The following is a 22,537-nucleotide window of genomic DNA, read 5'->3' as shown; positions in this document are numbered from 1 at the left end:
ACTGAGCCTATGTTTGTTTTTGGAGCTGAGGTATGTTTCCTGGAGGCAGCATATTGTTGGGTCTTGTTTTTTAATCCATCCAGCTACTCTCTGTGTTTTGATCAGAGAATTCAATCCATTTACATTTAGAGTGATTATTGATATATGAGGGCTTAATGCTGCCATTTTATCTCTTGTTTTCTGGTTGTTCTATGTTTCCATTGTTTCTCTTCCTTTGTATTTCTGACTGCCATTTCATTTTGGTGCTTTTCTGAGGGGCATCCCTCAGTTTTCTCTCTTTTTGTGAATTGTGCCTCTGCTCTGACTTTTTGTTTAGTGATTACCATGAGGATTGTGTGAAAGGTATTGGAGATGAGATAGTCCATTTCCTCATAGCGTCTCATCTCCGTTAACCTAAGCAGGGTCCTTCCCTTTCCTCTCCCCTTCTGAATGATTGCTTTTACAAATTGTTCTGTTTTTAATTTTGTGAGTTTGTAACTAAGTTGAAGTGTTTATCATTACTTTTGATGCTTTCTTTCCCTTTCTCTTTTAAGTTGTAATTGAGTCTTTGCCTCCCTGTTCTGGTAGAGAGCTGCAGGTTTCTGATCAAGTCTGTCTATTTATCTCCTTGCTCAGGCTTCATAGACTTTTGCCTTTTTGTTGCTGGGGTGAGGACATCTCTGTTTCTTGTAGGGGAGATCTGGTGGCGATGAACTCTCTCCGCTTTTGTTTATCTGGGAAAGCTTTTATTTCTCCATCGTATCTGAAGGAAAATTTTGCTGGATAGAATATTCTTGGCTGAAAGTTTTTGTCCTTCAGTATTTTGAATATATCATTCCATTCTTTCCTAACCTGTAGGGTTTCTGCCAAGAAATCCACTGAAAGCCTGATAGTGGTTCCTTTGTAGGTTATTTTCTTGTGCCTTGCTGCTCCTAATATTTTTTCTTTGTCATTAACTTTTGCCATTTTTACTGTTATATTCCTTGGAGAAAGTCTTTTAGCATTGGTGAAGTTGGGCATTCTGTTAGCTTCATTTACTTGTAAATCCGGAACCATCCCCAGGTTTGGGAAGTTCTCAGCAATTATTTCTTTGAATAAACCTCTCTGCTACTTTCTCCCCCCCTTCTCCCTCTGGAATACCTATAATCCTGATGTTGCTTTTCCTAATTGAGTTGGATATTTCTCAAAGAATTCCTTCATTTTTTAAAAATCTTAGTTCTGTCTCCTCCACCTGTAAAATTTCTACATTTTTATCCTCCAAAAGACTAATTCTTTCTTCCATAAGACCAGTTATATTTCTTAATGATTCTAGGTTATTTTTTATCTCATTAATTGTGTTTTTCATATCCAAAATTTTTGCTTGATTTTTTTTTTTATAGTTTCAGTCTCTTTGGTGAAGAGATTCATTTTATTGCTGAGCTTCTTGGCTCGTCCTTCTGTGTTTTCTTGTAAGTCGTTGAGTTTCCTTATGACGGCTATTTTGAATTCTCTGTCATTTAGGTCGTAAATTTCTGTGTCTTCAGTGTTGGTTTTTGGAGAATTGTCGTTTTCGTTCTGGCCTGAATTGCTGTTGCAGTTTCTCATGGTGCTTGACGAGTTAATCTCCTGTCGGGGCATTTGTGGTATTCTTAGGACACAGATTCTACCTTTTACCCCTGGGGGAAGCAGGAACAGAGTTTCTGGCCCCACCCTGTCTGCTGGAAGCTGTAGGGTCTTGAGTGCTTGCCCCAGCCTGAGGTGCTTTCAGATGCTTGTGTTGACTGTCCTTGGTAGGTGGGGCTTCCTTTCTGGACTGAGCTAGGGCCACTATGGGCTCCCCCTCCCTGCCAGGAAAGTGATCACCAGCAGGCTCAAAGCTACCCCTGCCTCTTCCCACAGCCACCCAGGACATGTCCCTCTTGCGGGGCTCAGCAGCACTACGAGCACTTGTGCACAGTCCTGGGCTATGTTTGCCCCGGCTGTGGATCTGCTGCAGTCTCTGCTTGAGGTCCATGGGGCTGCTGTGCTTGGCAGGCGGGGCCTCCACTCTGGGCTAGGGCCACTCCTTGGCACCTCAGTGGCACTATGGGCTCTCCCTCCCCACCAGGAAGGTGAACCAAGCCAGCTCAAAGCTGCTGTGCCTCTTCCCACAGCTGCTCGGACACATTCCCTCTTTGGAGGCTCAGCTGCACTATGAGCGTGTGTGGGCCTGGGCTGTGTTTGCCCCAGCATGTAGATCTGCTGCCATCTCTGCTTGAGGTTTCAGACTGCTGTGCTTGGCAGGTGGGGCTTCCTTCCTGGGACCTGAGCTAGGGCTGTTCCTTGGCCACACAGGGGCACAATGGGTTCCCTATCCCTGCCAGGAAAGTGAACCAGGTGGGCTCAAAGCTGCTGCTACCTTTACCCACAGCTTCTTGGGACACGTTCCGTCTTTTGGGGCTCAGCAGCACTATGAGTGCTTGCTTGGGCCTGGGGTGTGCTTGCCCCAGTGTGTTGATCAGTTGCGGTCTCTGTTTACAGTCTGTGGGGCCGCTGTGTTTGGTAGGTGGGGCTTCCTCATCAGACTGAGCTAGGGCTGCTCCTTGGTGGCACAGGGATATGGTGGGCTCCCTCTCCTCGCTGGGAGAGCGATCATGAGCTCAGGCCAACGGGTACCACTTCCTATGGTCACCCTGGTGTGTGTTCCCACTTTTGGGGCACTTGCGCCAGGCTGGAAAGCATTCATGTGCATGCATAGGGCTACCAGGGGAGAGCAGGGCGGGCTCACCTATCTCTGCCACTTCCTAGGCGCCAGTCCATCCACCCTCAGGTGTACCAGTTGTCTGTGTCTCTCAGGTGTCCTGTAGTGCTGGGTGGGCTTCCTCCATTGGTCAGTGAATGTCCATTTAGTTGTAGTTCAACAGGGGAAGAGACAAAGGGAACAGCTGCCTCGGCCATGTTGCTGATGTCACTCCATCATCAGCTGATAAAAGTATAACAAATGAAGTGTAACCTCAAAGAGAATTTGTTTTTTTCTGCTTGAGGAAGATTGGCCCTGAGCTAACACCTGTGCCAATCTTCCTCTATTTTGTATATGGGATGCCTCCACAGCCTGGCTGATGAGTGGAGTAGGTCCACACCTTGGATCTGAACCTGCGAACCCTGGGCCATGGAAGTAGAGCGTGTGAAACTTTAACCACTTGACCATGAGGCCAGCCCCTTGAAACCATTTCTTTAGTGTCTAGCCCCAAACTTGGAAGCATTGGCCTCTGAACAGCATAATGGATTTCCTAAGTCCTCATGTAAGATATACAGAAGGTGTCGTAACTAAGCATATAAACAGTGTTTTGTTTGATTTCCAAACCTTTGCTGACCAGGAGAAATAAACTAGAGTGGGCCAAAGAGGGAAAGTGATATTACTGGCAGGCATACTGCTTGCAAGAGATGTAATTTCCAGGAGCTTATCAAAACATTTGTAGACAATTCACTATATTTATACGTAATAATGCATTTTAATGCATCTTCATAATGATGAACTTGAGTCATCAAGATTGTCATAATCTCCCTCTATTTAAGAAAACAGAACTATGTTCTGGTCTAGAAAGATTTCTATTAGCAATTGAAATGTTTAGAATTTTAAGAGTTTTTGTATATAAGTTGGTAAGCTATGGTTATCTGGCAAAATTTCTCATCTCATCTCATCTTTCTATAACGTCAGGTAGAAGGAATCAAAGAAACTTATAAACCACAAGATGCTTAGATCTTTTTTAGTTTACAAGAATTTTAAGAAAAAGGTATTTGTGTTTTATATCTTTTTATTTTCAACAGCACCCAGTACTGAATATTATCCAGAATACAAACTATATAAATATTTATACAATAAATGTTATGTGTGTGTATGTTAATGATAAGATACTCTTTTTTAAAAACAGAAGAAAATTCTCTTTCAAAGAAGGCTTTAACAACAAACCAGACCTTACAGATCTCTGCTAAAACAATGCCCTCTCATAGTTATTGCCTGGTTGTCTTGTGTCACTTTTATAGAGACAGATTCCTGATACCCGTTCGTTTAATAGAGTTCTTTTTTGTTAGAACTTAAAAAAAACATGTTATAGAAATTTGTTTACGTGGCACTGCGTAGTGTGCCAACTTTTAACCTTGGCTGATGGTAGTGTTTCTTTGGGTTTTTTTTGCGGGGGGAGTATTGGATTTTTTTCCTGAATCAGCTGGTGGAAAGGAGAGAATTTTCTTGGACTTCTGTTGAAGATGAGACCCAAGATCTCATGTAGATCATGTAACCATCTCATCTTTTTTCTCATCATATAGCAATGCTCTGTAAATGAGTATTCTAGCTCTTCTCATGTGTTTCACCCTGTACCACGTAAAAGAGAAACAGGAGCGTCAGAGCTTATGTAACGGAGTTAGAGTTCTCAAGCTTGGAAGACAAGTGCTATCATGATCCTCATGGCATCATTCTTTAAGACGAAACAGAAGTCCACTTCACTCAGTGTGTGAAGTAGAAGTACCTGCCCTGCTTAGCTTGTTTTTGTTTTGTAGATGCAGTAAGATACTGTGAAAGCACTGTATCTTTTATATATATATATAAATAATATTTTATATGTGTATATACACACACGCACATAGATGCATATATAGTATTAGTGTTAGTATTCTCTCTTTCTAATACTAATAGTATTAGTATTTCTCTATGAGAAGAAGCACTGCAAACTTGTGCATGGTCAGCTCTTAGGATCTGAAGTCTACCCTGTGTTCTCTTACGTGTAGCAGCCAATGCAGTCCCATCCTAGATTTCTACTTGTTAAAAGCTCAAGGTATAAAACGCCAAAGTATCTATAGCAGGTGTCTCTTTTTCCCCCATGAGAAAATAAAATCAACTGAAACTTTTTGTATGTAGAATTTTGCTTTATGGTGACTTGAATGGGATAAATATGTTCCTTATGTTGGAAATTAAACTATTTCCATTTTATACAGAAGCACACAACACAGAATATGGAAGCATTAGGACTTCTTGTTCTCAGGGTAAAATCACAGGCCAGATTCTAGTAGTGTGGGCTAGTAGAGCTAGACAGAGTGGCTTTCAAATCCAGGCTTTGCTGTCTGTTAGTTTTCTCCCATGCAAGAGTTTATAATCTTTTTAAGCCACTGTTAACCTCCTTTATAAAATGGGCGTATCTCGAGCCAGGCCCAGTGGCCTAGTGGTTAAGTTTGGCACGCTCTACTTTGGTGGCCTGGGTGCGGTTCCCAGGTGCAGACCTACGCCACTCATCAGTGGCCACACTGTCGAGCTGGCTCATATACAAAATAAAGGAAGATTGGCACCAGATGTTAGCTCAGGGTGACTCTTCCTCAGCCAAAAAAAAAAAAAAAGGGCATATCTTACAGGATTCTATTGAAGATTCATTAGGGGAAATGTGATATTCCATTAAGCAGATTTAATAGTTTAGTAAATGTTATTTCCCTTCCTTAATTCTGTCCCCTTCCCATCCCCCTTTCCATGTTTATTCTTAATATTTTTATGAATACTGATTGGCCACATTGATACAAGGATGAAGAATCCAGAAAGGAAATTCATTCCTTTAAAGCTCTGTGTGCCTCTCCATTATTATTTTGGAGAAGATTAATTGCTATGTTAATCACAACCTTATATTTACTAGTTAATTTGAGTTACTAGTTATATAATTTGAGTTACTAGTTATATTGAATGTTTTTTAAAGATTGCTTTGTTGAGCAAGAGAAATATGTGCTTCTGGTCTGTGGTTGGCAGATCCCTTAATAACTGCTTTTTCATTGTGAAGAATAACATAACTAAAAAGCAAAATTTTACAGTTTAGTGGAGAATTCAGATCCCTGACAAGGCTACTTGTAAAGTTCTCCACTGCCCTGGATGTTGTTCTGTTGATAAAAAGTTTGAGTGGTGTGCTGGAGACCATATAGCTAACTTTCTAATTCATTACGTTGTAATAGCACAGTCTATCAAACGAGACTTTTCTTTGAAAAAACTGGTAATTTAAAAAGGATTTATTTTCAATTGCAGAGTTCATTTATCGATTGTAAAACTTTGCTTTTTGTCCACTAATTTACTAAATTCTCACATATAGTAGGTGATTAATCTTTGTTTCAGAAATATGCCTCTCATTTTTAGTGAAATATCTTTTATGGGAAATGTAAAATCTTGAGAAGAGACACTTAAGAAATCTTGACAGAGTTCATAAAGTAATGTTCTGTCATTATTGCCTAAATCTGCACCTAATTATTCTTTACATAGAGTCTCTCAGCTTGAAGGGAATATAAGAAAAACCCAAATTTTCTCTTGAAACTTAAAGTGCTTTAAAATAGAATTTTAAATTTATTATAAGGAAAAGATAAACGTTACCTGTTTTACAGTTAAAACGGAGAAAAAGACGGTACAATTTAGCGATGATGTTCAGGTGGAAACAATAGAGCCCGAGCCGGAGCAAGCCTTTATTGATGAAGTAAGTGATTTCCTCCAAGAGAGCAGCTCCTGCTTGGCATTGAAGTTGAAATACTTTTCTTGTCTTCTTTAAAAAAATCGGTTACTTGATTAATGTGTGCATTTTGTTGTTAGAAAAATTCTAACAATAAAGACAAAGCAAAGTTTCCTTGAAACTTCCTCTCTAGTCCCATTCTTACCATGTCAGTTCATATAGTTGTGCTTTATTATTTTAAATTCCTGCTTGATATCCCACAGAGTGGATTTTTCATGATTTAATTATTCTATTGTTGGATGCTTAGGTTATTCCCAGTTTTTTGTTGTTTTTTTTCTATTACAAACACTATTGTAGTGAGATTTTTGTTGGATATATTTTAAAAGAAGGTGTGACTTTTATTTTTAAAATGTCACTATTTAATGCTCTGGAAGTTATATCCTTTATAATATTTTAAACTTATGATGAAAAATGAGGTGTCCTCTTCAAAGTATGTGAAGGGATTTACAGATTTGTAGCCTTCCTTTGGGGAGCCAGAGCTGCACGTTTGCAGCGTCCTCTTCGAGAGCGGACTGTAGAAGACTGCACTGAGAGCCAGGGGGCCCCCTGCCTCAGGGAACGTCCCGTTTGGCCGATTGCGTTACAGAAGAAAGTGCGTGTGGAGTCAGACTAGTGGTCTTATTTCTCTGAGAGTAGATCATTTCAGATGGGGTGTAGTTTTCTGTAAACAAAGCAAAAATTATCCACATGTTAGTTGACGCTAACTCTCATTTTACCCCCCCTTTTTTTTGCTGTAGGCAAACTTTTCTGACATGTGCCTTCTTTTTTAGAGTATTTAAAATGAAAATTGTGAATCTTCTATGTTGAAAAGTAGTATCCATTTCAAAATATAAGATTTTTTTGACTTAGAAGAGTTTTTTGTATACTTGTGTCACTTTCACTCTCTAGTGATTAATTCATCTTAAACTATTCTCCTTCTGTACAGAATATAGAGTTTTGTTTTGGTTTAAATAGCTACTTTGCATAGAATTGGTAGTCTTTAAATTATTTACTACATGTACCTTTATTTAGTAGCATGACCACATAAGAACTACACATAGAAAAAAGTTTGTAATTCTACAGTAGTATTCTTTGGTACATGAGATCTATATTTTGATTTTTAAAAACTTACATATAAATACATGTATACTTATGTAATGTATGGATGTATTTGTGTAATGATGGCTTCGTTAGTTTTCACTGGTCTTAGAACAAAAGAGACTGAAATAGGTCTGAGTCGTTGCTTTGAGATGCCTTCCAGCCTTTCCCACATAGGAGAATGCAGAAACCACAAATCCTCCTCCTCCTTTTTATGACAAATTGAAACATGGGTGGAAAGGAAATGTAGAATAAATCTTTTCAGCCCCACTTAGAAGGAGAACAGCTGTAATATAGCTTAGCTTTGCCTTGCTGAACAGCTGCTGTGCTCACCATGGTGGAGAAGTAATGACCGAGTTGTTAGTCATGAGTAATGCCGTCTTGAGAGAGAAGGTACACCTGTCAGCATGGCAGGGCGGCAGCTGCTCCACAGCAAAGTGACACAGAAATCCACTAGCATGACATAAGAGATTGAAGAGCTCACATGTTGTGAGTTTAAATGTGGCTCTGTTTCTTCTCATGTAAGAGAATGTCTGCTAACAGTTTCAAAAATAAGTAGGAAGAGCTTTCAAGGCTCTAGCTTCATGTGGTACTAAAGAGAATTCATAGATACTAAATATACAAAAGCAAAATTGGAGTCTCTGTACCTATGAATTACAGAAGTTTGCTATCCATTATCTAATAATGAAGTGAGAACACGTTGTATAATGATTTGTTGCTTTTTGTATTAACTATTTAATTCCTATAGGATAAAATGGACCAATTGCTGCAGATGTTGCAAAGTACAGATCCCAGTGATAATCAACCAGATCTTCCAGAGTTACTGCATCTTGAAGGTGAACCTTCTTTTCCAGTTACCTTGCAAATAAAAAATAATTAGAGGCATATCTAGTGTTCTATTCTAGAATGGTTTTATATTTAAGTAAAATTGAGAATGATATAAAAATGTTAACATTTCTCACTCTTCTATGACCCAGTCTCACATTTATATGCAGTTTAATCCTTTGGTAGAATTCAAATTCTTATACTTTTCTATCCAAATTAAGTATTTTATTCAACATTTTAGAATGTTTTAAAATGAAAACTTATATTTAAAAAATTTTGAGATCAAAACAATCAATCTAAAGTATTAATTTTCTAAATACCCAAGAAAATAAATCTTGGGTTCTCTGGGCTAAGGTTAATTAATATAATTTTTGTTACTCCAAATTAGAGCTTTTATTTCTTAAATTATATGAATTTCATCAAAGATTTGCTTTCTTTTGCTGCGTTTTCTTACATTTCTTCAAATCTTGTCATCTTAGCAATGTGTCACCAGATGGGACCTCTCATTGACGAAAAGCTGGAAGATATTGACAGGTAAAGGAACATGTGCTGTATCTACATTGCGTACCTTCTTTCTTGAAGTTTGACCCTAAACTGCCTACTGAGGTAGAGCTGCCATTGTATTTTGTTTTGTTTCTAAGCTGTGTCAAAGGAACCAGTTCTCATTCACTTCTTTTCTGCTAGATGTGGGAATTAGAATTAGACCCTTCTGTCCTTTTCTTTTTTTTCAAAGTGAGGATTTATGTCACCTTCAGTATATAAGTCTCTTTTAAAAATAAGGGTTAACTGTTGTAATCACGTTTGCTCTAAGTGGCATTGCCACAACCCACAAATGACCCCTCTGTTCTTAACTAGGGAAACCTAGATATTTCAAATACAATGAGCTAGAGTTCTCCCAGCACAGCACCCAAACCTTAAACAGTTTTGTTTGCCTTGAAACTAAAATACAGGATATTTTCTGTCATCAGATTAAATTTTTAATAATGTCTACTTATAGCACTTTTTGCTATCTTTAGGTGTCTTATTATTTAGAACACTTTATCATTTAAATAGCAGTTACATTTCAAATTATTGTATAATATTTCAGAAAACATTCAGAACTCTCAGAACTTAATGTTAAGGTGATGGAGGCACTTTCATTGTATACCAAGTTAATGAATGAAGATCCAATGTATTCCATGTATGCAAAATTACAGAGTCAGCAGTATTATGTGCAGTCATCTGGGGTTTCTGGTTCTCAGGTAAGCTTTTAAAAACTCAAGTATATCATTTTAAATTCTCAAATGTATTTGAGGTTATTTGAAATAGCTGTGTTTTTCTAAAATGTCAAGCTTTCTAAGAGTAATGTTTAGAGTGAAAATAAAGTTTAAAATAATCTTTTACTTAACAAGTAAATGTATAATATACTAATTATACCAGTAGTTCTTATTTTAAAAAAACTTTTTCTGCAGGGGTGTGCATCAGAATCACCCACCAAGCTTTTTAAAAAAATGCAGATGCTTTTTAAAAAAATAGAGATATTTCGGTCTCACCACAGACCTGTTGAATCACAGTCTTCAGGAAGGAGGCCCAAATATCTGTATATTTTTAAAGCTTCATATTTAATTACCTGGTTAAGAACTGCAATTTTTGTCTGAGTGAAATTTCTGATTATTGCTAAATTCTGAGTATCTGTAGTTTTCGGTTGTATAGTGAGCCGCCTTAATCTGGATTTTTCCCCCTTCTTTACATGAGAATGCTTGTAGTGCAGTTTTCCCTGTACTCACCCCAAGCAACAATTTCAAGAGCCTCTTTCCCACACACTCAGTAAGTTCAGGGTATGGGGAGTAATTAGCCAGGCACTCCATTTTATCCATGGAAAGTGGCACAAACTTTGTGCAGATTAATGTTTTTTTAGCGTGGTCCATTTCCCCTGAAATGAGGGGCCAAAACCTTGGAGATGAAGAGTCAAACCTGAGAACCTTGGGGCTAGGTGACACCTCCTCATGGGTGTTGATACTAGTTTGAGCCAAAAAAACAGACAAAGAAACCCTTCATGTTCAATTTACATAGTACAAAAAAAATTGCATTTGTAAGGACTGGAAAGCTGTGTTAATAATAAAGACCTTTTGTTTTCTGATGTATGGCGAGTCTCTATGGCTTACCAGAATGGCTAAGATGATTGTATTGTCTCCTGACGATTGTGTTGCTATCTTAACTGTTGGTAAGAGTCTTACTACATAGACAGTGGAGTTCTCTTTTCACACGTGAAATGGAAAGATCTAATGAATACTACAGAAGATTACAACACTGTGTATGTTTAAGATTTGAGGCATTTAAGACTTCCATCTCTTTAGATTAAAACAAGTATAGTTTTTAGATGCAGGAGTAGTCAAGGGCCAAATCCGATTTCCTACATAATTTTTTTTAAATAAAATTTTACTGGAACACAACCGTTCTCATCTGTTTATGCATTCTTTCTGGATGTTTTCTGTATGGGCGAAGTTCAGTAGTTGTGGCAGAGACTATATGGCCCACAAAGCCTAAAATATTTACTGTCTGGACTTTTTACAAAAAAGTTTGCTGACCCCTGCTTTAGAAAGTTTCAATAAACTGTAATTTAGGAAATACAAATTCTATCTATAAGCAATTGCCATCTATTGATGTAAAACAATGAATTAAAGAAACTTCTTAAACATCCTTTGGGGTTCCTTTTAGGGAAGTCTTTAAAATATCAACATGGGAAGAGAGATTCTATTAGTATGAAGTTTCAAGGTAAGTTTCTTTACTGCTGTTTGGAGATGAACATGAGTTTAGCTGATGTTTACGGAGGAACAAAAATCATCAGGAGCCCACTTCACTGAAAAGTGCTTTTTAAAAGGCTGTTAACAGAAGTAACTTTAAAAAAAGGGTAGAGATGTAGTTGTTGTTCTTTTTGTAACTGAATGCCTCTACAAAGAGTGTTTGAAATGCCTATTAAAATCATGGAGGACCTAATGTGCTTTATCATGACCTGGTCTAGGTGTATCCGGGGCCGCCTCAGAGTGGTGCTTACCTGGTTGCAGGGAATGCACAGATGAGCCATCTCCCGAGCTACAGTCTGCCCCCGGAGCAGCTTTCTTCTCTCACCCAAGGCGCAGTTCCACCGTCTGCAAACCCAGCCCTTCCCAGTCAGCAGACTCAGGCTTCGTACCCGAAGTAATTTGATTCTTGACTCTTGTTCATAGTTAGTGCTGTTAAAACTCCGAAGTGCCCCCATCATCTCTAACTATAAGAACTGGAGAAGAAAAACTGGGGGAAGATGTTATCGCTGATCCCAGATGGTCAGCCCTGCTTAGTGTGATGTGTGGGGTCTGCAGGAACCCCTGCAGTGTTGCCATCCTAGCCAGCTAGCCAGGCCTCTGTCTTACTGACTCATTGAACTGCTGAATTCTGGTGTTAGCTGTGTATGTTTTATATTCCTATCGTAATTTGTTTTTGTTTTTATTTGTCTATGATGATATTTGCTAAGGATTTTAATGAAGCAAGTTTGATAACTATAATTTATTTTCTACAAATTTCATATAAAATCAAATTTTTTTGCTATTGTTTTAAAATGTTTTGTTCTGGGCTGTCTCTTAGACAGATATTCTCTTCTTCTTGCCCAGTGTTGGGATTTAGTATATATGACAGCAAGATAAACCATTTGAACAGAGGTGGTGCAGGAAGCCATATGCCCCTGTGGCTCGTGGGGCAAGTAGCTGACTGTGAAATGATGGGCCCATTGTTTTGGTCATTTGCTTATAATGCCCCCTGTCATGTCTTTAAATGATTATATTTATATACTATATAATTTAAAATTTTGTTAATGCCTTTTCTTCTTCAGTGGGAATCTAAGCTGAAGTCTTTCCTTTGAAGTGAATGAGAGATAGGCTGTAAGAGTTCACTGGTGTGTAATTCTAAAAGTCGTGATATTCTGACTCACAACAGAAGTTTCTTTGTGGCATGGGTACAATTCCTAGAAACCTTTCCATCAGTGTTCCAGTTGCCCACAAGTGCTCCTGTACTGTACTATTATCTTATTCATCCTCAAAAGAGTCACACTCTGGGCATGCTTGGGGATTTTCAAACCTTGTCTTGTGGTCACATCTAGTATTCTGAAGTGACCTTAGAAGGAGGGTAATGGGAGGCCCATTATAGGCATCAGAACACAGGACACTCCCTACTGGGTTATAGAGCTTAGGACAAATTTTAGGTGTAGCTCTTTCTGTCCCAGGACTTTTTTTTTTTGTTTAGTTGAAATTTGGTGAAAGTATATACCCTTACGTGGAAAATAAGCACATCGGCAGGGAGCAGCTGTTCTTAGAAGAGTAATGTGCTGCTTTGAAACTAGATACAAAGTGAGTAGATGCGGGGGTTGTTGAGAAGTCAGCCGGTGTGCATGAGTTATGTAGGAAGCCAGTCCTCTCTTACTGTCACTTGCTGCTCTGGCTCCTTTGTTCCTGGAGGTTACTTGGAACCGTTCTTGGTTGAAGGCCTTGAGAAATTATCCTTGTATGTGAGATAACCTGTTGGTAGGTGCTTCAGCCATGATGTGCTGTAGAGCGGTAGCACCGTGTTGCTGTTTGCTGGGGGTGGCTCTGTCTGCTTCTGCAGTCAGGGTGTGAAACCTCCGGTGCTGGGCCTGGGGCCTGACTCGACTCTGATATGCTGTAGCTATTAATGTCACCTCTCAAAAACACATGTAGATTTCAACAGTGATTTTGTAGAGCATTTCCTTGAAATATTTAGCTCTCTTTGCTGGCTAATTCCTATTTATACTTTAGTTCTTAGCTTTGTCTCTTCTAAAACGCCTGTCTTGTCTTCCCACCTCTCCAACACTCTTCCTCCTCTGTTGCTGGCACAGGACCCCAGCACACCATGTTTTGTCTTATAATCGCCTTTGGACTTGTCTGTATCCTCACTAAACTCTCATATCTTGAGAGCGGGAGCTGAGTCTCTTTCACTTTTATATCTACACTGTGTAGCACAGAGTTTTACACCTGGTAGAAACTCAGTAAATATTTGATAAATAAATGTTTAAATGTTGGTAAGAATTTGAAGTGCTATGTTAGGCCAGTGAGAGAGGTTTTTTAATTCCTTGCAAAGGCTTTGAGGCAATTTTTAAAAAGGTAAATAAATGTGTAGCATTTATTTATAAATATGTAAGAACAAGTGTGTGTGTGCTTGTGTATTTAAATGAGGAAATGGCTGGCAAAGCAAGTGGATGAAGATGTGGAAGGAGCAGGAACTGGACTTAGAAGTATACCTGATAGAGGTGTCCTGCACGTTTGACGCAAGCTTTCTAATTGTAAATCAAGGTCAATGATGAAATGTTCTTTTCTTTCTGTTTTTGATAGGCACTTTTTTGGTACCCCCTCAGTTAATATCAAGGAGGCAATTTCGTACACTTTACATAAAGTTTTGGTTCTGGGATATCACTTTTCCAGACTTCTGTCACTCTAGGATGATCTCACTGATAACTGAAGAAGGTGGTACTGAAGCAGTTTCTAAACCTGCCTGTAGAGATGGTGGCAGTGATATACTAAGCTGACCAAAGCTATGTACATATTTGTCCATTATTTCACTTTACTTCTGTTAAACAGCTCTTTATTGAACATTTAGTCTGCTCCAGACACTATGCTAGACACTTGACAATAAAGGGTGATGTAGAGCTTTTTTTACTTCCAGCTTTATTGAGATATAATTGACATATAAAATTGTATAAGTTTAAGGTGTACAACCTATGGATTTGATACATTTATTTTTTTTCCCTCTTTTTGAGGAAGATTAGCCCTGAGCTAACATCTGCTGCCAATCCTCCTCTTTTTGCTGAGGAAGACTGGCCCTGAGCTATCATCTGTGCCCATCTTCCTCTACTTTATATGTGGGATGCCTGCCATAGCACGGCTTGGCAACCAGTGCCGTGTTTGCACCCGGGATCCGAACCAGTGAACCCTGGGCCACCGAAGTGGAACGTGCAAACTTAACCGCTGCGCCACCGGGCTGGCCCTGATTTGATACATTTAATATTGTAAAATGATTACTATCATAGCATTAGCTATGACTTTCAGCGATCACATAGTTACTATTTCTTTTTTGTGGTGAAAACATTGATTTCCCGTCTTAGTAACATTCAATATATGATACAGTATTATTAACTATAATCACCATGCTGTGCATTAGATCCCCAGACTTGTTCATCTCATAACTGGAAGTTTGTACCCTTTGTCCAGTAGCTCCCCATTTCCTCTGCTCCCTGACCCCTGATAACCACCACTCTACTCTCTGTCTGTCTGAGTTTGACTTTTTTAGATTCCTCATATAAGTGAGATCATAAAGCCCTGAAGTCTCATCCAAGTTGTGGCAAATGGCAAGGTTTCCTTCTTTCTCATGGCTAAATAATATTCCATCATGTGTGTATACTACATCTTCTTTATTAATTCTTTGATGGACTCTTAAATTGTTTCCATATCTTGGCTATTGTGAGTAATACTGCAGTGAACGTGGGAGTGCAGATATCTCTACGAGATCCTGATTTCAGTTCCTTTGGATATATACGCAGAAGTCGCATTGCTGGATCATATGGTAGTTCTATTTTTATTTTGTTAAGGAACCTCCAAAATGTTTTCCATAGTGACTGACTGTACCAATTTCTATGCCCACCAATAGTGCACAAGTGTCCCCTTTTCTCCACATCCTCACCAGCACTTATCTTTTGTCTTTTTTTTTTTTTGAGGAAGATAGCCCCGAGCTAACTACTGCCAGTCCTTTTTTTTGCTGAGGAAGCCTGGCCCTGAGCTAACATCCGTCCCCATCTTCCTCTACTTTATATGTGGGACGTCTCCCACAGCATGGCATGCCAAGCGATGCCGTGTCTGCACCCGGGATCCAAACGGGCGACCCCGGGCCGCCGAGAAGCAGAACGCTGCACCACCGGGCCGGCCCACTTGTCTTTTTGATAATGGCCATTCTAACAAGTGTGAGGTGATATCTCATTGTGCTTTTGATCGGCATTTCCCTGATAGTGATGTTGAACACCTTTTCATGTACCTCTTGGCCATCTGTATGTCTTCTTTGGAAAACTGTGTATTCAGTTCTTGCTGTTTTTTAATAAGGTTGTTAGGTTTTTTGCTATTGAGTTGTGTGAATTCTTTATATATTTTAGATATTAACCCCTTATCAAATATATGATTGCAAATACTTTCTCCCATTCCATAGGTTGCCTGTTCATTTTGTTGATAGTTTCTTTTGCTGTGCAGAAGCTTTTTAGTTTCATGTAGTCCCGCTTGTTTACTTTTTGCTTTCGTTGCTTGTGCTTTTGCTTTTGCTGTCATATCCAGAAAATTGCTGCCAAGACCAACGTCAAGGAACTTTTCCCCTGTGTTTTCTTCTAGGAGTTTTACAGTTTCTGGTCTTAAGTTTAATCCATTTTAAGTTCATTGTTGTGAGTGGTGTAAGACAGGGATCCAGTTTCATTCTTCTGCAGGTGGTTTTCCAGTTCTCCCAGCACCATTTATGGAAAAGCTGTCTTTTCCCTCTTGACTAGTCTTGGCTCCCCAGTCATATATTGGTTGACCATTGATTTCGAGTTTCTTAGCTTTAAGGTACTTACTGGCTAGTAGAGGCAAACATACGAAAAATATGTAATTACAACATAAGTTACTAATAAAGGTATATGCAGGATGCCTTAGAAGCCTCAGGGTTCAGGGAAGGTTTCCAAGAAAATATGCTCAAGCTATTATTCTTAGCCTAGAGGAAGAAAAGGAAAGATTTTCTGTCGTGAGCAAAGACATAGTATGACATGGCATGGTACCCATGGAATGAGTAAAATGGGGAGTTGTGAAAAACGCATAGTACATGTTGGGCATTACCAGCAGTACAGTGTTAGTAAAGGGTTAAACTCTGTGGTGGGAGAGGTGAGAGACACTTGGGGTTATTGACAAAGATAATGAATAGTCCTGGATATTGTGTTAAGGAGCTTGGGTCTTACCTGGGAAAGCCCGTAAAGAACTGTAAATGGCAATAGGATAGATGGATTCATAGCAGATAGGTTAGAAAGCAGGAGATGATGTATATTAGGCAAGAGATGATTACTGTCTAACTGCAAGATATAATGATAGAGATGGGAAAAGAGTTATTTAGGAGATTAGCAAATTATTGCTAAGGGTGACGAGGTGGGGAGATAGTGCAGAGCAGAGGTATGAGAGAGAAGTATTGAGTGAATTGCTGGGCTTTGCTCTTGGGCAACTGGGTAGATGGTGGACCTGTAAGTTGAGAAAAGGAATATAGTACAAAGTGGGAATGATTACAGTAATAGCTAACATTTATGGGATGTTTAGTAAGCACCAGGCACTGTGCCATATGCTGTACGTGTTTTAACTCATTTACTCTAATAACCTATGAAGTAGGTATACGATTATCCCCATTTTATAAATGAGGAAACTGAAGCAGGGAGGGAGGACTAAGGTCCCACTTAGCTAAGATACAAAGCCAGGCATTGGCTCAACATTATATTATAGCATTATGGTGGTCCTTACTGATGGAAATAATAGCATGAAATCTGACTTCTTGTAATATTTTGTGTCGCACAACACGACATATGGAATGGTAATGGGTGATGATGCCTTTAAGCATTACTTAAGTGGTTGCATCAATGAGTGGAATGCAGCAGTAAATGACTATCTGTATATTATAATAATGAGTGTTTAATTTGTGCAGAGTACAAGAGCATTGAATTTACCAACAATTGATTTATAAACAATCTAGCAATTGAAGAAAAATGTAGAAATAGGCGGTAGTTTGAAAATATTGGGCAATTGCCCATTGACTAGCTTATTTTAACACATTTTTCATAGAAATGCGGGAGAAAATTTCGATGTTAAAGCTCCTGATATTTCTCTTTATATAGCTCATCTTGTCTCTTACACATAATAGAAACTTAATATCAGGGTGGGAATGGGAAAAGAGGAGGCAGGGATGTGAATAAAGGTAACTCTGAAGGGTTTTTTTTGTTTTGGTGGAATAGGAGCTGTGCACAAGTGGAGGGTGCCTTGGATGGGAGCAGTTAAGTCGATCAGTTACAGCAGGAGGGAAGGCGGACTGTGTGAAGGGTGTAGGTACAGATGGCTGATAAGTGTGGTGCTGGGGGTAGATGGAAGGTCGCTCTTAATCGCGGCTGTGTTTTCAGGGAAATGAGAAACAAGGTTATCAGGCTTTCATCTCCCCTCGTCTACCAGAACTGTTCCTGTCAGGCACCAGTGATTTGCATATTGCCAGATCCGGTGCCCACTTCCTTTGTGAAATACTTTCTTCACTTGGCTGTGACCGTTCTCTCTTAATTTTCCTTCTGCCTTACTGCTACTCTGCAGTCTTCTTTGCCTAGTCCCTCTTTATCTTCCAGACTTCTCGAACTGGGGCTCGAAATATGAACTGTTTTTTTCTCTGTTTTCAGTCACTACCAGGGGATTTCATTCAGGCCCATGATTCTTTACACCACGTGTATGCTGATGACTCCTAAGTCTGTGTTTTTAGTCCTAACCTCTCCGCTGGACTCAAGACTTGAATAACTGATGCCTGTTCATTCTCTTTCCTTGTGAATCTCCTGTGTATCTCACTTGACATGTCCAAAATTGTACTTTGATTCTCCTTCTCCAGATCTACTCCAGTCCTTATCTGTAGTCTTTTCCTTTTCAGTGAATGGCCACTCTACCAGTGATTTCCACCAGTTACTCTGTTCTAAAACCTCAGGCATTCTTGACCACCCTGCCTATTAGCAAATTTTGAAGGCACTGCCTTCACAATGTGACGCTTTCCTCCCCTCTCCCCCATGTCCACTGTGGCTCCAGCTGCCTCTTAGCTTTCACCTGGACGATTGTAGCAGCCCCCAGGTGGGTATCCTTGCCTCTGTCCTTGGCCCGGAGTGAGCCTGCTAAAACCTGAGTGAAATCACATCACTCTTCTGTCCAAAGCCAACCAGTGGCTTTCCATCTCACTCACATGGAGCCAGAATCCTTGTTCTGGTGTACAAGGCACTATATGTGGAAGGACCCTCTCCCCATTAATTCTGCCTCTTTATTTTATGTCACTCTTTCCTTTGCTCACTCTACTTCAGCCGTCGTGGCCTCCTTGCTGCTCCTTGAATATGCCTGGCATTTCTTTTCTCAAAGGCTTCTGTACTTGGCTGTTCTCTTTGCCTGAAATACCTTTTTCGTAGATAATTGATTTGACTCCCTCCCTCACTTAAATGTCTCTGCTTAAATGTTGCCTTATCTGAGACACCTTCCCCCACCTTCCTGTGTGGACTAGAATCCCTTGTCCCAGGAGCTCTTGGTTCTCCTACTACGCTGTATGTTTCTTCAGACCAGTTATTACCTCTTGACATCTTATAAACTTGTTGATCATCTTTTTTTTCCTGTTAGAATGTAATCTCCAAGACAGTAGGGACTTTTTTTCCTTCCTTCTTTATGGTATCCTAGTGCCTAAAATAACAATGTTTGGCACATTGTAGATATTTAATAAGTATTTATGGAATGGGTTGCATGAATGAATGAATGTTTATTGAATGACTTTCCTGTTTATCTCTAAATGGCTACATAAGGCAATATTTATCTAATTGAGTGTTTTTTCCCCTCCACAGCGCAATGGTCAGTTCTGTTCAAGGAACTACATATTCCAGCCAGGCTTCAGTATATAGTCCTCCTCCGTCTGCTGCTGCTGCTGATGTCCCTATCTACCAGAACGCAGGAACTAATATGTCCCAGGTGCCAAACTATAACTTAACATCATCAGCGCTGCCTCAGCCTGGAGGCAGTCAGCAGCCACCTCAGCTACAGCAAGCATATTCTCAGAAGGCTCTGCTATAGGACTTGGGATTCCTCCTTGTGGCAAAGATCTGCTAAATGCCGCTGACGATGTTACGAGATTCTGTAGTATCTTAAGATTTGTTTATCCTCAGCGTATAGGAATTTATCTTGGTCAGCAAGTTCCACTGTTCAAGAAGGTAGAACTCTCTTCAATTTGCACTGACTTTTTAGAGGTTCTCCCCGCCCCCTTCCCCGGAGGAATGAAACTACTTACAACATTTAATTCCTTTCATAATATGAAAGAATTGATACAAGATTATTTGTCTCGTAAAATTACCTGGTCTGCAAAAAGTCAAACTACAAAAACTGTTGTGACAAATGTTATGTACATATATTGGTGTGTAACTTCATGAGTGGCCATTTTGAATCACAATGGTGATCATGTGAATATATTTAACACTGTTAAATTAATTTACATTGCTATTTTATTTTAATCATGAACAACTACCATATTTCATAATGTTTTGTGTAAATTTAAGATAATTACACTATCCTTTTAAACTGCAAGAGAACAAAGCTTTAGCATATTTACGTGAAAGCATTGTGTTGTCCATGTTTCAGTTCCACATTAAACTGAACCTTCCTTTGACTAATTGTGAGCTGAACATATGTATATGTCCTTCTGTAGCCTCTGCACCCTACTAGCTGTCATCACACCAGCGTACAGTAGCTAAATTTTTGGTGCAATTACAGCAAATGATGGTGTTCCCCTTTAAACTTTACATTTTGGCTTGATATTTCAGAATATTTTGGGACCATGAGACAAAATTAAGTAAGATCACGTTCTTTATATCTTATTTTTAAAGAGATAATGTTGATTTACTTTTTCCTAGTTGAAGATAGTAATTAGATTTCTAAGCTGTATACTGTGTTTCTTGGTGGCAGTGACACCAAAGATAGAGGCAATGGATAGAAATTTTTAAACTGGAAAGAAAACATGAATTACACTACATTTTCAAAGTCTCTTGTAATTATTTACAATATAAACAAAATTTGATTCATCTGTCTTACCCCACTACTAGTCTTTTAAATATGTCCTTAACACTTTGTATCCTTAATTCTTCATTAAAACGGATATAAGTAGATGTTTCAAAGTATCTATGTTCCTGGCTTGACAGTTTGTATTTTTCTTCTTATCTTTCACACTGGACTTTTGGGCTGCTCTCGCTCTCTTTTAAAGTTCTGATGGAATTATTTTGGCTTCCTCTTCAGGAGTACTTTTGACTGAGTGCTTTGCTTTTCGTCCTTATGAAGTATGTTTTCCACTGACATTTTAATCTTTTAATATATTAACAACTTCCCTAGTTGTGCTATACTGTTATTTAACACTATTATTTAAATAATTGGAAAATTGAATTGAGCATCATATTAAAAGAATTGATTTATTTACAGGTTTCACATCATAAATGAAAATTTAATTTGTATTTTCTAAAACTATTGTAGTCACGTAGCTTCTTTCTTTCCTTTTTGACAAATGATTCCATCTTTGGCAAGTAATCTTAATGGTGACTAATTTCTTGGGGTCAAATTGAAAGCACTGGCTTCAACTAAGTGTTTGGCCTTAGTCTTAGGTTTTCCTGAGTTTAGAGTATGTGACCCTCAAAGAGTAATTTTAAAATTTGGATTCAAACTTTACATTAAAAAAATTTGTAATGCGTTATTTTTTGATAAACATTGTCAAACAGATTGTAATCTTTTCCATTACAATTTGAGTGTTCTATTGTAACTGATATACTTTTCCCCAAGTCATATTATATTTTTCTTTCTCTTTTGATAAATTCCTGTTTACCAATGGCAAATGATCATTTTGCCATTTTATTTTGATTCCTTCATGCTGTGAAGTCAATTACATGTTCTCTAGTATGCTTTTTGCCCTGTAAAAGTCAAAGAATGGTGAAATGAAAAAAAAGCTACCTTTCTTACTATGCATATATAGTTTTCTTTACTTATTACATTACTAGGCTTATAAAGGTTTAAATGATGAACACTTAAAACTGATACTATGTTATTTTGTGCTTTTCATTTACTAGGTATAAAAATACCAGATGGAAAAATTCCGATGAAAAGTAACCATTGGGTTTTCCATGTTTCAGATGACATGGCAAGGACAGAAATAGGAAAGGATCAGTTAGGAGCACAAATGATTTTGTTCTGAAACCAGTGTATGTATTGCAATTTCAAAAAATCTTTCTTTAAAATATAGCTGTCCCTTTTTTAAGGAGTAGAATTATTTATAAAATGAACAAACTATAATATGAATTTCTGTGAAGCAAATTTTACTTCTCAGTTTATTTCCTTTGGAAAGTTTGACTGTATAACCATAAACCAGTGACATCTAAATGGAAAAATTCAGTCCACTTACTATCTAGCATAAATAGCCAAGAGACCCCACGGCCAATTGGATCTGATCATATATCAATGCCCTAGAGCTACTTGGAGTAATACGTAGTATGAATTACTGTGATTTTACAGTCTTTTATAACTCTGTGGCTCCTCTTCACTATTAGCTATGTCTCCTACTCAGTGAGGGACCTTTTAGGTGGCTAGAGATTCCCTTCTTTATATTAAAAACTTCTGGAACTTTGTGTCTATACATCTTTTTTTTTTTTTTTTAGGAAGGTTAGCCCTGAGCTAACATCTGCTGCCAATCCTTCTCTTTTTGCTGAGGAAGACTGGCCCTGAGCCAACATCCATGCCCATCTTCCTCTACTTTATATGTGGGATGCCTATCACAGCATGGCTTGCCAAGCAGTGCCATGTCTGCACGCGCGCGGGATCTGAACCAGTGAACCCCAGGCTGCCAAAGCAGAACGCGTGAACTTAACTGCTGTGCCACCAGGCCGGCCCTCTATACATCTTAATTTTTGTATTTAAAATGCTTAATAGACCACTAGCATTCTTGTCTGATAGATATAGTTTTCATATATGACATCTGTATAGTTCAGCTTAAAAACATTTTTAGTTTAAAGCTTCAAGTTTATATAGAACATATTAATGTCCTATATGATAAACTATGCAACTATAATAACTATATAAATTATTTTTTAAATGAACTCCATTGATTTAATTGGTCAGATTTTCATCTATTCAATACATTAAAATCAGTTTTCTTTTTCTCATCTATTTTCTTGGTTTACTTACCGGTTCTAAGAAGTATCTTCCTATTATATCACTTTTATAAAATTTCATAGCAAAAGTTTAGTTTAAAGTTTTCACTCTTGTATCATTTTCTGATTTATTTTTATTTTTATTTTTTGTTGATTAACTGCTCGTGCCCCTTAGAATAAAATATATAGAAGAAACTTACCT

The 22,537-nt window shown here is 38.5% G+C and overlaps 1 protein-coding gene across 2 annotated transcripts in view; it reads left to right on the top strand.

The window, feature by feature from the left end:
* Window positions 1-21,856, top strand: part of STAM (signal transducing adaptor molecule) — a 75,380-nt gene extending 53,524 nt beyond the window's left edge. Inside the window, exons 8-13 of one of the 2 annotated variants that reach the window (XM_046679472.1) lie at window positions 6,343-6,431; window positions 8,290-8,377; window positions 8,846-8,900; window positions 9,454-9,607; window positions 11,368-11,543; window positions 19,003-21,856. In XM_046679472.1, coding sequence (XP_046535428.1) covers window positions 6,343-6,431; window positions 8,290-8,377; window positions 8,846-8,900; window positions 9,454-9,607; window positions 11,368-11,543; window positions 19,003-19,228 — 788 coding nt within the window. In that variant the 3' untranslated portion in view covers window positions 19,229-21,856. The remainder of the gene's footprint in view (window positions 1-6,342; window positions 6,432-8,289; window positions 8,378-8,845; window positions 8,901-9,453; window positions 9,608-11,367; window positions 11,544-19,002) is intronic. The other variant, XM_046679470.1, reaches the window with a different exon arrangement.
* The last annotated feature ends 681 nt before the right edge of the window (window positions 21,857-22,537 follow it).

The sequence above is a fragment of the Equus quagga genome, chromosome 12 (assembly GCF_021613505.1).
Source record: "Equus quagga isolate Etosha38 chromosome 12, UCLA_HA_Equagga_1.0, whole genome shotgun sequence".
NCBI lineage: Eukaryota > Metazoa > Chordata > Mammalia > Perissodactyla > Equidae > Equus > Equus quagga.
The sequence above is the reverse complement of the archived record's forward strand: the minus strand, read 5'-3'. Positions and strand labels throughout refer to the sequence as shown.